An 18,250-nucleotide genomic window follows, 5' to 3' on the forward strand; every position below is an offset into this window, starting at 1 on the left:
TAAGCCACGGCTGCTCCTATGTGATATGGAGCATGCTCTGAGGATTCCAGAATGTGAGGCTAGGCCTGATACTCACCTGCAATCCCAGCACCAGGGAGGCCCAGGCAGAAAGAACGACATTGAGTCTGAGGTGTGAGTGTGGGATGGGTTTTCAACAAGAACTGTTAGAACACTGCACACACACTACAGAACTAAAACAAACTTCCAAAGGACAAGGATAAAGTTTTAAAGCCCGTTAGCAGCCATCAATTCTTCCTTACAGAAAACTGAGTAGAATGACTTTAGCAAGAAGCTCTCCTGCTCCTGCTCCTTGGCTTAACACTGCTGTCCGTGATGTGAAGTGACACTTCAGCTCAGTCGATTTTGATACTCAGTTCCAATGACCGTGATGCCTGGCTGGGGGTGGGGGTGGGGGGAGCCAGCTCCCCAGATGGAGTGAAGGACAGAAGAAAGGCAGGACATAGACATACCTCAGCAGCCAAACTCCAGCCTCTCATCAGGCGTTCAGCCACACTGGCGGCTCTGCCGGGCCTGTGTTGAAACCGGTCCAGTGAATATCTGTGCTCTGCAGTAAATGTGCTGAACTGTGGATTTCGACAAGCAGTAAATTTTGACATGCTACCAAAACTGACTTCCTTGAACACTTTAACATGTTTTAAAACTGCATTTCTGTGTCTCTTAAGTGTTTAAGAAAAGCAGAGACAAATGTCATCCTTATCAACAAAATCATAAAATTTTATGGTTCTGAAAATCCATTTTCAGAATGTTTTCTCACAGATGCATGTCTTTTGAGAGGTGTTTTCTTCCTCATTCACTGTCAAAACATCATTTGTAGCATCTACCCAGGAGAGGGGGGTACAGTGTTTCCATGCTTTTCAAAATATCTGCCCAGGGGCTTACTCACAGTGCCATCTGCCACCACACATAATAAGGCTGGCAGATTTGTTTTCTTCTGTGCTTTTTTTCTTAAGATGAAATGCCTGTTGAACAGCTCTGTTTCTCTGCTGTGCCACCATGAGGTCACTGGTGTCCTGTCTGTGTCTCAAGGAAAATGCACACCCCTCTGAGCGCACATCTTCCTCTCTGCGCAGTGAAGGAGAGTGTTCCTGCAGCCATCAGCAAGCTGGGACAGGCCCGGCACTGGGAAAGACCTGGCAGCGCGCAGCAGGCCCAGGCCAGCCGCCTCTCCTTACTCCTTGCCCCGAGAAAGGAGCCACTCAGGAGCAGACTGTGGGACTACAGAAGACTAACCCCAGCAGCTGGCAAAAAGACGAGCGCAGTGCTATATAGGTCTAACGACACTGGACATTTCTCTTGGAAAACGCCACACATCAAAATTTCCAGAAAGGACTTGCAGTAGGGAGAGCTGCTCCAAAGGTCTGATTCTATAAACTGTTTTTGGTGTTGTTTTTTTTTGTTTTTTTTTTGGTTTGTTTTTTGGTGAGTGTGTGTGAGGGGGGTCTTATGCATCCCAAGGGTTTTCACACTACCTGTGTGGCAAAGGGTGACCTTGAACTCCTGGTCCTCTAGACCCTACCCACCAACTGCTATGGTCACAGGCATGTGCCTGCACACCCAGCTTTGCACTTATAAAATTTTAAATAAAGCTACGTGCTAAGGACGGCCTTCACCGCGGATTCACTACTGTGACACCTGGACTTCCCAGTGCCCTGGAACCACAAACAGATCTGGATGTGGCGTGAGCTCGTGGAAGTGACCCGTGCACAGCAGTGCTTGCTTGCACTCTCATACTCCAAGTGGAATACGAGCTTCACAAACTTTAAACGACTCATGTCCTGCAGCAGTCAAGCAAATCCCATCAGTTCCTACCCACAAATCCAGCAAGTGGACAGTTTTTCCAGAGTGCTCGAGAAACACGTGACACATCTGAAAGATAATGGTCTTTAATTCTCTAAGTTCTCACTTATGCAACATAAAAAAAGGCATAATTATGTGACCAATAGGACATTTTTACAAAAACCAGTTCCCTCCGTCATCTGGTTGGTAATATATAAATATTTACAATGAAAAAATAGGCAAGAAGGGAAGCCTCCAGTACCCAAGTTGATTTCTTTCCAACACTTATCAGAACTCTGAAAATAGAACAGTCTTGGCCTTGCCTCGTTCGCATGTGCACTGCCCAGTGTGGTCTGCACAGCTGGGCTAGCGACACCTCCGCCCTCCATGGCCCCTGCTTGTTTGCACTCTTTACACATTATTTGAATTAGCAAACTAAATATAAAAATGTAAACCTTGGAAGAGAAAGTAAGAACGAGTGTGACGGCGATGCCTGGGTAGCGATGTCCGCACCAGGCTCGTGTTTTCAACACTAACACCAATACTCTATGTATTTTCCTAGAGACATGTTTCAATTTAGCGTCATCATGATAACAAAAACTGTCTCTACGGAGGATGCTAAAAAGTAGCAGTGACATTCTCTCAATTTATGAACACACCACTGCCTTAGTTTTCTGTGGCAAGAAACAGTTTGTTGGTGGTGGGGGGTTTTTTGTCTTTTTTTAACTGACAAATATAAATTACATGGTGGAAATTAGATGTTCCAACACATCACAGCGTCTTCCAACTATGAAGACTACATTGTCGGTGAGTGGCCTCCTGAACTGGGTGACATCACAGACACTCAGGTCAGGTGCAGAACGAGACTTCGGCAGACACAGTGCCGAAACACTGTGGCCTGTGCGAGGCACCCAGCTGCCTGGACGGTCTGGCTTGTGTGGGCTTCTCCTAACCTCAGACAGCCTCACGTGTGGGAACTGCGCCGGCCCCTACTGCCCAGAGAAACCCGGAGCCTGGGCTCTCTGGCTTTGTAATGCTCATTGAAGTCCAACCTGAAGCTGAGAAAGCGGAGACTTTCATCAGAGCTGGTCATCAGCAGCACCAGAAACTGCTGCACAACACCCTAGGATGGAACACAGGAGAGATGGTCAGAGCGCTCTGCCCGAGCACAGCCCCTCACGATGCCACCGCCACAAGCTCCAAGCAGGAACTGAGCATGGCCCAGGCATCCACTCAGCCTGTGGGCTCCATCAGGACTCACTGTCTGTGCAGTTAGACAGGCTGACCTCCTGACATCCCTCTGCACACACACGCTACAGGGGAACAGAAAGCTTGGTGTTCCACTGGGCATCCCTGTCATCTCACCGGCTTACAAACACATGCTCAGCCGTTACTCTAGAGGGGAAACGGATTCAAGCTCAAAGCCATTCCTGGGCTCTATTACTGTGAAGGGACATGGTTCTGTCAGACGCTGATTTAGCAAAGTCACTGTGCCTGCTCATGGCCTAGACCTCTCAAACAAACCTACACCGTCCAAAGCGATGGCACTCAGTGCGGTCACCATGAAGAGCATGAGAATCCCACCCAGAGTCTCCCCTCCTAGCTGTACAGCTGCTCGGAGAGCCCAGTGAGGATGAGTCAGCAAGGGCAACTCCTCAGGGGGACCACCAGCTCCTGAGTACTGCCCACATGACAGACACCAGCCACATGGCCAACCCTCCAGAAGCAAGCAGCAAGCATGGAAGAGGACATCATGGCACGCACTTATACACACCTGGTAAAAGTGTGTCAATATCCGCAACTGTGAACACATTTTTGGTATGGAGTCCTGGAATTCTCGGATCCTCCTGTTCTCCTCCTCTTCCTCTGCCGCTGTCACTCCCCATTGGCCCTGGATGATTAGAAGCAGCAGCAAGTTCAGTTGGTGGATGCCTCCTTGCTGGCTACTGGGAATGTTGAACGCATAGCTCATCACTGTGAGGCCTACTCCCACTAACCAGTCTCCACAGCTTTGTACGTTATGCTGTGGATGGCCGTGCCCCTCCACGTGCCCTCATTCTGACAACGAGCACAAAGGGAATTGTCGGCCCTGAGAGATGGCACTCCTGACTCTAGAGGGAACACCTTAGACAATCTTCCGTGGACTGAGGTGTTTCCTGGGGACACATCTACCTACTCTCATTCTAAAAGGTCATTTTCAGCCAGGCATGCAGTAGCCCACACCCTTAATCCCATCTGAGGCAAGAGAATGGTAAAACTGGAGGCCAGACTGGGCTATACACAGTAAGACCTTATCTCAACACCTCTTTGCCGCCAAGAAAAAATGTCAGTAAAGGTAAACTTGACTGTTCAGCCAGCCTGAGTGGGAGTTCTCTTTTCATTGGCAAACATGCGAAGTTCCATTTACTACATTTTCTGATGAACCTTGACATTCCTGGTACATACCCTGGATGTAGGAAACTGTTCATTTTGCTAGAGTCTCTCATTTCTGATTTGCCCATTGGTATTCAGAACTCAGGCTTGCTCTTCCTAAGTCATCAGTTCAGATAATTCACACCCTCTGGCAATGGCCTTGCTGTAACATGGAACTGTAGCTAGGCAGGGTGGGAGGTTTTCCAGCAGCCCCAACTGTACTTTCAACAGCATAAGTTCCCTTTAGCATATCAAATGCAGTCCACTTTGGGGACCTGTAGACCATTACAGATATCCTTTACAGATATCAATCTATTTCCATAGACTTAAGGACAAGACGATGCCATTTCTTTCTCGATTTCTTTACATGCACACTTCCACCTCTCATTAGCCATTAGGCCACTTACTAGCTTATTTACCCATTGTCTCCAGCAACCCAGGCCTGGCTCATGAGGCCTCCAAGAACAAGGACTGTCAGCAACTGGGCCAGGGCCTGTGATGTTTTAGTAAGAATCTGCCTTAATTTTGCCAGTGTCCTGAAATCTTGAGTGACATTGAATTTAAAGGTAATGGACTATTCACTAGAAAGGTGTGTGGACAAGCTTCAAGTTTTTGACATGGAAGTGCAGACAGAAAAGCAGCTGTGGCTGTTACAGAGATGAGCACCATGAAGGAGAAACCTGGTGGTCTGCACAGGGGCATCAGGAAAGTGTGTCCTCAGGGTCAGCACACGGAAGCTGATACAGCTATGGTCCATGGGGGCAGACTACACCTCCTGATGGTGGCTCTGCTTAGGTGCTGTTGCTTTTGAAAGTATGAAAGACACAAGGAGGAAGGAGTGGCAGAGAGCAGCTGAGGTCAGGCACTGTGTGGCAGGGGTGAGGTCCCCAGAGAGAAGCAAACCCTCAGAGGCCATGTGTGCTACTGTGAAGAGGAAGTGCAAGTGTAGAAACTCCAGAGTGTTGGGGATGCCAGGATCACAGGACATGTGCCCGGAAGAGCTGCAGGCATGAAGCGGAGCTGGACTACATTTGAAAGAGAAGCTGTGTGTGCCACAAGTGGAAGGGCTGAAGGAATGGGGCTGCCTGAACCCTTTGGGGCCCAGTCAATTTCATCATGAGCCCCAGATGCTGGACATGGAGCTGCAGTTTGCCATATTGGATTTGGCATTTCAGTTTGATTATTTCTTGCTATGTTACTCCATTTTGAAACTGGAATGTTTATTCTATGCCATTATATGTTGGAAGTGTATAAGTTGTTTTTGATCTAACAGGAGTTCACAGTTCAGAGTCTTTGAACTTCTAAAATATTACAAATTTACAAGAAACTTATGGAAACTTTTTAAATTTTACATTATGAGTCCAACAGAAGACTTTGGGGACAAGGGGTAGACGGTATGCTGGTTAATTTTATGTCAACTTTGATTCAAGCTATAGTGATCTGAGCAGAGGGAACCTCAATTGAAAAAATGCCCTCATAAGATCGTGCTGTAGGCAGGCCTGTGGTGCATTTTCTTAGTCAGCAATTGATGACTAGCTCAATGTGGGTGCTGCCATCCCTGAGGTAGTGGTTCTGGGTTCCATAAGAAAGCAGGCTGAGCAAGCCACGATGAGCAGGCCAGTAAGCAGCACCTCTCCAAGGTCTCTGCATCAGCCCCTGTCTACAGTTTCCTGCCCTGTTTGAATTCCTGTCTTGACTTCCTGTGATGATGCACAGTAATGTCAAATCAACCCTTTCCTCCCCAAATTGCTTTTGGCCGTGGTGTTTCATCACAGCAATAGTCACCCTAACTAACACAGAAAGGTGTGGCTTAGAGTAATGTATTTGTGTGTCATGCAGACAAAGCGGAAGCTGTAATGATCAGTTTTAGTCATCAGATTGACAAAATGTGGAGTCACCTGGGAAGACTGCCAATGTAGACTTGCGTAGATTAGGCCTATGGGGAAGGCTGTGAGCGATTTCTAAACTTCGCTAACTGAGGTGAGAGGACCCACCCCAACTGTGAGCAGCGCCGCCCATTTGCTGGGCCCTAACTGATGAAAAGGAAAGAGTGTGCTGAGGCTTGGCACAAATGCATTCTTTGCTCTCTGTTCCTGATTGTGGAAACAATTCCCTCGAGCTTCTGTTCTGTGACTCGGCCTCTGTGGACAGAAGCCCGCAACTGTGAGCTCACGAAGCCTTTCTTCCTGAGTTGCATTTGTTACAACTGGAAAGGAGACTGAAAACATCAGGGTCCTCAGGGGCTGGCTCCAGGAGCCTTGCTAGACACCACAAATTCAAGAAAGCCAGGCCGTTTCAGCCTTATGGAACACGTGCAGATCACATGGCATGTCTTTTAAACTTTCATTCTGATTGCCACTGACAGAAAACAAACTCTTGAATATTTGATTTCTAGGCACCCAGCCAAACTCACTTATTTATTTCAATAATCCACATCAAGGGTATTTTGAATTTCAGGCTCACAACCACTTTGCAAAGGAACCTGGTTTCTCTTCCCTGCCATGTTCATGACCATCAGTGCACGGCATGCCAGCCCAGCAGTTCCCAGTCTCACTCTCATCTCAGGAGAAGCTCCCAGCACTTCAGCAATGTGCAGATCTGCCATACAGATCTTTAATCTGGTTTTACTTGGGATTAATTATTTTTCCTTTATTCTGAAAAAGCCAGTTCATAACAATCTTATTAGACCGATACAAAGACTTCTGTATACTTGGAATAATCTCAAACATTCTGTAACATATTCTCCATTTGGTATGTCAATTAGTAAAAATTTTGGAGTTTCACATCCATGCTCTACCAAACAGAGAACAGCAGAAATAACTGCAGTTAATGTGTACTGAGATGACGGGATAACATTTTGGAATCACCACTTCACAGGACTGGACAATGTAGATTCTGAATACACTTCCCTAGTGGGCTAGATTCTCTGGGAAGTCCTACTAGTCACGGTGCAGTCAATTACTATGGCTGGGACTGGTCCCCGAATCATGAATACAGGGGTGTGTACAGAAGTGTGGGTGTCACAGCAGCAGGAACTAAGTATGCTAATGCTGAACCAAGAGTGTCAATGTAGAAATGTATTTTTTAAACTGAAAGAAGTAAAAGCCCTTCAATCCTAAATTTGAATTGGAAATATCATAATAACTGAAGGGGTTTTGAGAAGAAAAGTGGGAAGAGAGTAGAGAGGAGCCATGAATTGCCGAAGGAAGGACCTCTGGGACTGCTCCACCTAACAGCAGCATGACAGAGCGCGGAAGCCAGCCTCCGCAGCACGGCACTCAGGATGCTGAAATCCTCCCAGGAGCTAGCTCCATCTCTAACAAATTCAGCGGACCCACATCTGAATGACTGCTGCAGAGTTATTTTACCTTTTGAATTTAAATACATTTTGTAGGCAGTCTCAGCTTTCCAACTTTCCCTAGACAAGCAAGCGTCTCTGAATGAAACACACCCAGTAAACCTGCACTGAGTCTGTAGCCATGTCACTTCTGCTGCTGCCGCCATGTGGTGACACCAGCACTGTGCACACAACTAGCCATCACACTATTAGCAGAACAGTAAATCTTCTTTATTTGTTTTGGTTTTTTAAGACCAAATATATATATATATATTTGGGTCTCAATATATAGCTCTGGCTATCCTGGAAATCACTGTGTAGACCAGGCTGTCCTTGAACTCATAGATCTACCCGTCTCTGCCTCCTGAGTGCTAGGATTAAAGGTGTGCACCACCACTGCCTGCCTAGAATAATAAAGGTTGGTCTCAGTAGGAGGTTATATGTAGTCTGACAATAGCTAACACTGGAGGGTGACACTGACGTCATTCTGTGTATCACAACTGCTTTACATATCACGTCACAGGTGACAACTCTACCAACAGCACAGAGATGGAAAGTGATAGCTAGGGCATAACCCTGTGTTTGTCAGGCACAAGCAGGCTGCTGGGCATGGATCAGGAGATTATGTGTGTGTTCTTCAGAACCACCCATAAGTCACTGCAGCTAGGATAAGCAAGAGCACCAAAAGGACACACACTCCTGCTTCCAAACTCCACCCTTCGGCACCTGCGATGTGGCTGCCAGATACCTTACATGGGTGGTACAGGAATAATACTCAAAAGTAGAACCAACTAACTATGCCAACTAAACAACCTGTCCTTCATTACCCCAAGACTAGGCACCTAGAAAGAGCAAGAAACTCCACTAGCAGCCTGACTTGTCTAACGGATCTCACCAACTCCAGGCCACTGGGAACACACAGAAACGTCCTAAGGAAACCAAGCTCGTGTGCCAGTAACAAGTCAGGGTGCCTGACCCACAGCTTCTAGTCACTGATAGGGCACAGGCTGATTCTGGAGACACCAGGACAGAGACACTGGGGCACCACTGTCGCTGCTCTACAGCACAGTGACAGAGTGAGGTGACCACTCAATCTGACAGCACTCAGAACTTCCTCCAACCCAGAGTCGACTGCACATCAACTCAGTGTGCGGAGATTCCCGCAAAGAAGCTATCACTGCCGTCCATGGTGACTGGCAGCAGTGAGAAAGCGTGGGCCAAAAGCACACCTCAACTTCACGCTGTTTCTTCCTCTCTTCAAACTGCAGCCGTCTCTGTAACTCTTCCAGTGCGGCTCTGTACATCGCATCTTGGGCATTCTGAAGTTCAAGGATTTGATCAAACACAGCTCTGAGCTGATTCAAAAGTACCTGAAAAGACAATGTTTTCCGATGAACAGAATTTCAACATGCTAGTGAGGCATTTCCACTTAAGATACACTTGTGCGTGGGGTTCCCTGCCTCCCAAGACTCGGGAAAATGGTCTCCAGTATAACCATGTTAGAGGAGGGTGACAAGGAAGCATTCGGGTCAAGAGGTCTCCACCCTAACAAAGCAGTCATGCTGCCTGCAGGCGCTGCCGGATTCTCAATTTGACCCCTGAGAGTGGGCTGTTCTAAAGTTACATCCACCGCACAAAGTGTGACTTGAGGACATAGACACACTAACTACCACGTGTGCTCTGTGTGTGTCTACAAGTGTGCGCACATCTCCAAAGCCACACAGCAACACCAAAATGGACAGGCTCCTCCTAGTCCTTGCTTTGTGTCTTAGCTGCTGCTATATTGCAACTCATAAAGAAAGCCTTTAGCTGGGGCTTACAGTGTTAGAGGGTGAGTCCACAGTCATAATGGCAGGAAGCAGACACGCAAGGCACTGGAGCAGTAGCTGAGAGCTTTACATCCTGCCCCAAAGGCAGCAGGCACAGTGAGCAAGGCTGGGCCTGCTGTGGGCTTTTTGAAACATCAAGGCCCACTCCCAGTGACACACCTCCTCCAACAAGGCCACACCTCCTATTCTGCCCAAACAGTTCTACAAACCAGGGGCCAAGCATTTGAACACGGGAGCCATTCTCATTCAAACCACCACACTTTGGAAGACTCTAGCCTGCAGAGAAACTGATACCCACACGCACTCCACAGTTAATGAAGCTATTCCTGTCACCCATCTCGGCACCCTGTCCTGCTGAGATGTCAGCAACACCACTGACAGCTGAGCCCATCCAGGAACAGAAACTGCAAAATGAGCAGTCCATGGCTCTTGCTACAATGCACACATGTGAAACAGGGCCTTCAACCTGCACAGAAATGCAGGCAGACAGAAGAGCCAGAACAGGAGATGCCACTGCTGACATGCAGCCACGTATGCTGGACACAAGCTCAAGCAAGTGTGGTCCTGTTGTCTGCCAGAATTTTATTTTATGACAAAAATAGAAAACAAAGAATGGGAATGGTACTGCTTAAATTTTAATAAGAATGTAATTCTCTAGTTTATTTTTCTATTGTAGTGTGTAAAAAACAGCTTATTTTTGGAACACTGCATCTCTCTTGAGGGCCATTAGGTAAAGTGTACACTCAGTTTCTTCGCTCTGCTCCAGGGCTCTGTGACTGCACACTCTGAGCTGCTTCCAGCCTGCATCGTGTTACTGTGCTGCTCAAGGTTTTTCAACGTTGCATAAATAAACTACGAGATACACACATTCATACTTGCAACCGTCATTCCTCCACCTCCAGCTTCACTGTGTATCGTGATAACTGATTTTCTCACAGTGACATAATGAAAATGCTATATTTAAAATTAGTATGCCCATAACAGATTACCTCACTCTGTTTTATATAATAGATTTCTTCCTTAGGAACAAACGATGACAAAATGCTCCGAGCCAGGTGTGGTAGCTCACAGCTATAATCTCAGCACTCTGCAGGTAAGATGGGAGGATCAAACGTTCCAGCCAGTCTGAGCTGTATAGCAGGAGCCTGACCCTACAAACAACAGCTATTCGTTCCATTACACAGCCACCAAGGCACAACTTTAGGACTGCTGGAGCCTGAGGCACAGTTCCTTCAGTGAAGGCGGTTGATACTCACCCCCAAACAACTACTCCCCAGGACTACTGCCCTGCAGATAGGCAGCATGAGCTTCTTTGGCTCATATTCACAGCTATTCTATGAATTCAAGAATTAGGACGACCCAACTTGTCTCAGACAGACATCTGCCATCCTTTATGAGCTCAGCCGCCATGTTAGCAGAGCCACAGAGAGCACAAGGTGCCAGCGTGGGTGCAGTCCTTAGTCATCCCAACATTTTCTGAAGAGCAATACACCCGTGACTTTCACAACCATTTAACCTCTGCAAAACAACATAAAATGTGACTTTAACAGCTTGAAAAGAGTAGCAGCTACATCTACAAGCCGGTTACCATGGTGAATCATCTAATTTAATTCCCACAAATTTTCATTTGCTTCTGAAAACAGAGCCCTGGAGTCACAAGAAGAGCCTGCCATCTGTCTGAACGTTGACAACGGCCCACTCATGGGTGCTCCATGTCTACGGCACATCACAGAATGGCTGAGGGCCTGCGGGTACTACCATACAATCACCAGCATACTGACACCTCCACAGTCATAATAAAGTGGCACGTAACAGATGTAACACCCACTGTATACCAACCTCACAGAGATTGGACGTGGTAAGAATGGCCAACAGGAACCCAGACCACTTCAGATGCACATTTCGTGAGTTACTAATTATGTTCCAAGTATATTCAGCATGTTTCTATGCCACTGTTTCAGTATCCAGAAAGCAACTTCCATATAGAAGTGCCTTTGCTCACTGTATGTTACACATACTAATAATTAAGTTTATTCAAACACTCCGCCCCAGCATGGAATGCTAATGCAGACAAACAGAAAACAAACTGAAAGCCTCGGTAAAATGCAGGCAGCAGCATCCCTGCAAACCTGGACTGTGTCTCGAGCAGCGCGCACTGCGACAAGTGCTCACACAGGCTGACCCGATGCACAGCTGACCTGCTTCCAGCTCAGAGTGTATTCTTTCTTGTCCCAGACCTTTAAAGGAAGTCACTACTCCAGAAAGTCTTGCTACTCAAAACATGCCCCTTCCCAGGACAGGGGCTCTCTAGAGAAACGAAGTCAAGGAGAAAGCCCTGGGCTACGGGGCGCTCACAGCTCTGTGCACACAGTCCGCTTAAATCCATGTAGCCACATGCCATTATCTAAAACAGCACTATCCCTAACCAAGAAAATGGAAACTGCGTCCTCAGAGTGAGTGTCTAGAATCCACAGGCCCCAAGACTGATTCCCAGCACAAAGAGGAAGACACGAAGAGCTGTACATTCTCCATTCTTCGGGACTGTCACACACGCCACCACTTGTTTTGGTGTTTGGATGCCTTTCCAGTGCCCATCCTCACACAGCTCCACAGGCCATCACTCATGACAAAGTCTCCTGTTCATACCCACCAACAGAGTATCGCTGCTCGTCCTTATCCTCACAGCCATACCAGGTGTCAGCACACACTCTCATCTGACCGATTTTATTCCAACTCTATTAGGAAGTGACCCTCAAACAAGTTTAATATACCTCTCTCAGTCCCTGATGCAGCAGTGCCTGACAACTGACAGCTTCGGTCCTGGTTTGTAGGACAGAGCCTTACCCTGGAGTTGCTGTCGAGGAGACAGCGTGAGGTGATGGTGTCCAGGAATGCCTCGTGTGCTGCGATAATGTGGTCCAGGTCCTGGGCCTGTTGCACTCTGTTCCAAAGCTCATCCCAGGAGCACTCAAGAACCTGAAGGGCAAGGTAAGGCTGTGGGCAGGGCCTGCTCGTCTCAGGCTGAGCCAGACTGCAGGGGCAGGAAGCCAGCTCACCTCAAAGGTGATGTAGTACTGCATCTGATGAATGAAGTGCACCATCTCGGAGGCCAGGATGTGGCACTGGTGAAGCACCCCAGAGAACTCTGCAAAAGACAACATGGCACCAGGTAGGTGTTCGTGCTGGCACAGACCTCTCTGCCTGCCGCCTGCCCTCCAACGGAGCCATAAGCCTTATTCCAGACGGCGGGCAGGAAACAATCCTGGTGCTTTAGCTAAAAAGGGGTGTGTTCAGTGGTAACAGTTCTTGCTTTGCCCACAGACGAACTTGGTTTCAGATTCCATGTAAAGGGCTGGCTGGCCGACAGAACAGGTAGTGAGGTGCAGAGTGACCAAGAACAGCAGACGGCCTCTTCTGGTCTCTGTGCTCGCTCATCAGCATTCTGCATACTTATGTGTGCACACACACCACACAGCTAAGTATAAAAGTCTATTTCATAGATGTGAGCACTGCACATAAATACAAGCCTTATTTTACGCCTTCTTTGCAACTGGTCCAACCCACCACGCAAGGAATGCTACTTCCCCCTACTCATCTGGAGACAAGAGGCCTTGGGGTAGGCCCTAATTCAGCAAGAAGAAAAGGCAGGGTGCCAGGGAGCTGACACGCAAGTGCAGAATACTGCCCATGTTGGCATCCAGGGAACGCAGGAAAGGCCTCCAGAGCTTTCACAGGGCCAGGACAGAACTGGCTTCTGCCTCATGTTGGATTTCTGGCCTCTAGAATGTTTGCTACAACTGATGCTTTAAGCTTACAGTGCTGGGTCCTAAGAAGTAGCATCAGTCCTAACAAAAGAAACACTAAGTGACAAATGAGGGGCCCTAGGGGACTGCCGTTCCCACAGAAAATGTGACATCAACGAAAGACACACCTCGAGGGCTGGAGACCAACAGGCAGGGCATTGCTGTCCTGGTGCCGTGAACACATTTGGTCAAGAGAGGGAAGACGGAAACATGATCCCAAATTAAAAACAACAACAGATTCAAATTCTTCGATGAATGAAATGCAGCCCAGAGCACACATATAAACCAATGTGTGCAAGAACTGCACAAGAGTGCAAACTGTCACATGAGCAGGCAATAGCAAGTCTGACCCTAATGAATCTGACACGGAGTTTGGGGAAACATGCCTGTGCAAAGTGAGAGGGAAACCCAAAAAGCAGGTGTTGCTCATGGGCCTCCTGATGAGGGGCAGGTCATGGCAAACTGTCTCCTGGCTCAGACATGGCCAGCACCATCCTCAAATCAGAGCAGCTGCCATTATCTGCAGCTCTCACGAGGTCGAGCCCACTAAACAGCCCCCATGGAAGAGGGGCTTCCAGGATGCAACAGCCTTCCTGATGCTGTGAGTCTGCTCAGCCTTCCCCCGGGACGCATAAGCAATTACTAACTGCTGGAGGACAGAGATGCTCTTCTTCATTTAGCCACACCCAGTCGCCCTGACCCCTGTGCCGATCCCAGTCAAGCTCACTGGCTTGCCATCAGTGTCAACTGAGTCACATGTGCTCCTTCAAGTTGCCCCTCACCGATACTCCTAACCCAATAAACTCCCTGGTTTGCCAAGTTGGACTCAGGGTCTTTGCCCCTTTGGTCTGTCTTGGTTCCCTGTCTGGAGTGAGCAGGCATGTGTTCGCACAATGGTGACCAGGCATCTGACAAGGGGGCTGAGCTCCCAGTTCTCTTGAAGGCCTGGAGTGTGGTTTTCCCCCCTGAGACCAGGCTATCAAACCCAGTTCTCTGCCATACAGTTGACTTCAGTTTGCCATGCAGAGGACAGAGCCACCTCAGGTATGCATGGTCGTGACCTCAGAAGAAAGCTCTGCAGGTCGACTCTGGGTTTCCAGCAAGAGCTGGATCGAAAGGACTCTGCCTCTCCCACTGTGTGTGTGCATGCTCCAGGCCCCTGGAGCACAGCAGGGTACACTAACACACCCACGTGTGTCACATTTGCGCCTTTGAGTCCGTTCTGCAATAGCCGCCAGGCAGCACAATCCAGTTGCACAAGCCATTTGCATTAGCCTCACCCCAGTACTCAAGTCCTGCTCACGTGGAACAATGTTAACATACGTGTCCTTCCTAGGAAAATCTGTCACTTCGTCTGTTGGAAAAGACATTCTTCCATAGTGACACCTGACAGTGAGGTCACTGCCTACTGGAAAACAAAGTTGAGAACACAGCCCTCCAGGCATCACTGAAGTCTGCTACCTTCATGCTATCCTTCCTGGTCAAGGAGTCAAAACACACTGCCAGCTCTGTGAGGCTGTGAGGAATATCGGCTTGAGCCAAAGGCCTAGCACATCCATTTAGCCCTGAAGATGTAATCTGTACTTGCTATCCTCCATGCTCTGCCCAGGACCCTGAAATACAAATGCATGCTTAAAGCATGTTTCACGACTGGCCCAGGAGAACCCTCACAATGATAAGAATGGTCTCGGTGCAATAGCACACTGAGGTGCAATGAACATACAAGTGCATCCTGCTGGGTTAACATACACTTTTACATAGTTAGGAATGTCTATTTGGAGGCTGGAGAGATGATGGCTCAGAGGTTAAGAGCACTTGAGATTCAGTTTTTCAACACCCATATAACAGCTCACAGTGGTCAGTAACACCAATTTCAGGAGACCCAACACCCTCTTCTGGCTCTGAAGACACCAGGCACACACATGGTGCACATACACACACGCAGGCAAATACCATACATACAAAATAAAAGCAAATCAATCTTCTTTTAATGACCATTCTTCCCTTCTGCTTACCTAGACTACATGCACTCATTCCTGGTTGTCTACTGCCCTGTAAAGGCTACTGAAAGACCCTCAGTGTAAGCTGAACCAGTGGCTCTGTGGCCCAGGCATGTTCTGCAGGACATACCTGCAGCAGGAGACACCTTATATCCTAAGTTCAATATTCCTTTCTAAAGAAATACCCTAGAGTAGTTTCATCACAGCTTCAAGATGCTCTCCACAACTTGTACTTCCCCTGGCGCTGCTCTGTTGACAGTGGCTCGATTAAATACCTATCCAATTTATTTTCCAAGGCTTTGGACATAAAAGATACTTTAAGAACTAGAATGTTTCTGCATTCTCACATTTGACATCCAGATGCCGTTATGCCCACCTAACAGCATTTGTTGTGTGTGAATTACAGTGAAGCGTCACTCACAAAGACAACAACTCACTGTTAGGCTCAGGCTGTTGCTGGTCTGAGGATTTCTCTGCAAATTTAACCCTGGAAACCCTAGGCCAGGCAGGCACAAGCACGGTTTCAAGTTTGTGACAGGACTCACCTAAATCAAGGTGCCCACACACTGGCCCTGAAGAGGAAGATGGCTAAGGTGCCACCTTTGTAAAATGTATCACTGTTAAATACATCACCGCAAAGAAAACAGCTGCAAGCAGACCAGTTGTGCTACGCATCAGTCTGTGGCCTTGAGTTACTTCTCAGTACCTGCCCTTCTCCCTACAATGACTAGTACTGCATACTACCCTTCTATGCCTCAGTCCAGAACCACCATGTCATCCATCTTTACAAGGGCAAGTGCCCATGCCTGTGGCTGGCACCCTGCAGGCAATGCAGCCCCTGATGGCTACAGCTCAGCAGCTCAGACATACCCTGGAAGGTAAACCCAGAGCAACAATGCTCACTTCAGAAGTGATAAAATGTGGTTAAAGGATAACCAACAGAATGAATTTGGAGACTAAACCCTTGGCTTCTCATGGCTTCTCAATAGACAATGAGCTGGTTCAGCTTACCTACAACTGTTTGCTGCAGGCATAGGCTGAACACAGAGAAGTACAGTGAGCAGCAAGAGGCAGCAGTAGCATCAAGTGAAGCTGTGACACAGAAGGCTGACTCCCATTCCAGCTTCTGTAATGTAGTGACCAAAAAAACCTGTCACATATGCCTCCTTCCATGTTCCTCCATGGCTTCTATGCTAAAGGAGACTTGGGTTCCTCCACAGGACTTTCCATCTTTAATTCATTTTAGCTTATTCTTGACTCATTTCTTTTCTCCAAGGCTTCCATTTTTGCCTTCCAACAAACTTGAGAGCCAAGCACAAGTACAGAATGCAATTATAAAATTCCAATTACTTTCCTTCCTCAACCTTGGACTAGTCTGTGACAACGAGGTCTCCACAATGCCTCCTAAGAGATTCTGTGACTGACTGATGCCTACAGGGCAGGCACAGCACTTGGCAGGCATGTGGTCTCACTGCAGACAATCAGCAGGAATAGTCCTGCTCAACAGTCAGAAAGGACAGAGAAAGCAGACCGCTTTCACTCCAGTCCAGCAGAGTGGGGCTTCATATACACCATTGCAAACAACTCTTACTTAATTACACTTCTTTCTACTTATTTTTATTATTTAACGATACATTGATATTTATTATTTATGAGTGTCTTGCTTGCATATATGCCTATACTGCATGTGTGCCTGGTGTGAGAGGCTGTCAGAAGAAGGCATCAAGTTCTCTGGGACTGAGGTAATAGGTGGTTGTAAGCCACCATGTGGGTGCTGGGAATTGAACCTGGGTACTCAGCCAGAACAAGTGCTCTAAACCACAGGCAGCTCTCCAGCTGCTTACTTACATTTCTTAAGCTCATAGAGCGCTACTGTCTTATACAGAACAGACTGCACCGCCACCAACCAGTGTGCTTTGTTACCAACCTATCAGAGGATTAGCACTCTGCTCCACGCCTCTAAAAGCACAATGTCTAAACATCGTTTTTATCTCAACGAGTAAGTGGACAGCTTAAACAGAAGGAAATACAATTGAAGGGTCAGATTGGGAGCGGGGGTAGGGTACAACACAACAGGTCACCTTCTGCGCAATCCTCGCCTCAGCTCTGCACAAAGACATTGTGTTCTTTTTCCTTGAGGACCTAGGAGGCCAGTTCTCTTTGTGGCGAGAAGGCTATGAAGAAGATAGCTCACCCACCACACTGTCAGCTTCATCTTGTGAAACAGGAAGCTAGCTGCACTCCCTTCTCTTCCTTCTCAGCCATCCATGAGTATAGACAGTGTTGAGAGCCCTGGAAAAGGCCACTTTCTCCTACGGCCACACGGGCTTGGTTGGCTGCCCCTGTCTACAGTCTGCTGTAGCCACCGCTGTCTGGAGTCAGCCTACAACCCACAGCAGCGATGAGGAAACCTCTTCCTTCAAACAACTGCTCCATTTTACTCATAATTTACTAATCAAAGGGCAGCTTCAGTTTAATTGTTCTTTGGAGAGGTTTATGGAATGCTTTCATAATTGAGTTCAATATAATCAACTCAAAATTATTCATAATTGAAGCTGTTCAACATTGAAACATTAACACAAGCTTGACTAAATATCTAAGTGTCTTAACTATATTTCTAAATTATAAAATATAAAACACGTCCACATCCTGGATTATGGTCAAAAGAAAAATTAATACTTCAAAGAGAATACAATTAAGGCACTAAGTGAATTTTGAATAAACCAGGGACCTACTGAAATATTTTCCTTCCTTGAAAATTGGTATTTAAACCAGGGGCTGGAGGGACGGCTCCATGGTTAAGAGCACTGTCTGCTCTTTCTGAGAATCCAGGTTAGATTACCAGCACCCACGTGACAGCTCACAAATGTCTGTGACGCCACTTCCAAGGCATCCAACCTCTCTTCTGGCCTCCATGTGTACCAAGCATTCACACGGCGCATCTACATGGACTCAGGCACTCACACATACAGTATCGTTGTTATTATTATTTTAATTAAACTACACCAGGAACTTTACTGAAAAACAAATGTGATCAAAACAAAACTAAACAAAACTTCATGGTATGGGGAC

At 47.4% G+C, this 18,250-nt stretch overlaps 1 protein-coding gene across 1 annotated transcript in view; it reads right to left on the reverse strand.

The window, feature by feature from the left end:
• Positions 1-1,888: 1,888 nt before the first annotated feature.
• Tubgcp3 (tubulin gamma complex component 3) overlaps positions 1,889-18,250 on the reverse strand; it is a 58,106-nt gene continuing 41,744 nt past the window's right edge. Inside the window, exons 18-22 of the mRNA XM_021657406.2 lie at positions 12,432-12,520; positions 12,220-12,351; positions 8,776-8,916; positions 3,572-3,688; positions 1,889-2,920 (exon numbers count right to left, since the gene is read on the reverse strand). Of these exons, the coding sequence (XP_021513081.1) occupies positions 2,762-2,920; positions 3,572-3,688; positions 8,776-8,916; positions 12,220-12,351; positions 12,432-12,520 (638 nt within the window). The 3' untranslated portion in view covers positions 1,889-2,761. The remainder of the gene's footprint in view (positions 2,921-3,571; positions 3,689-8,775; positions 8,917-12,219; positions 12,352-12,431; positions 12,521-18,250) is intronic.

Source organism: Meriones unguiculatus, chromosome 4 (assembly GCF_030254825.1).
Source record: "Meriones unguiculatus strain TT.TT164.6M chromosome 4, Bangor_MerUng_6.1, whole genome shotgun sequence".
NCBI classification, from domain to species: Eukaryota; Metazoa; Chordata; class Mammalia; order Rodentia; family Muridae; genus Meriones; species Meriones unguiculatus.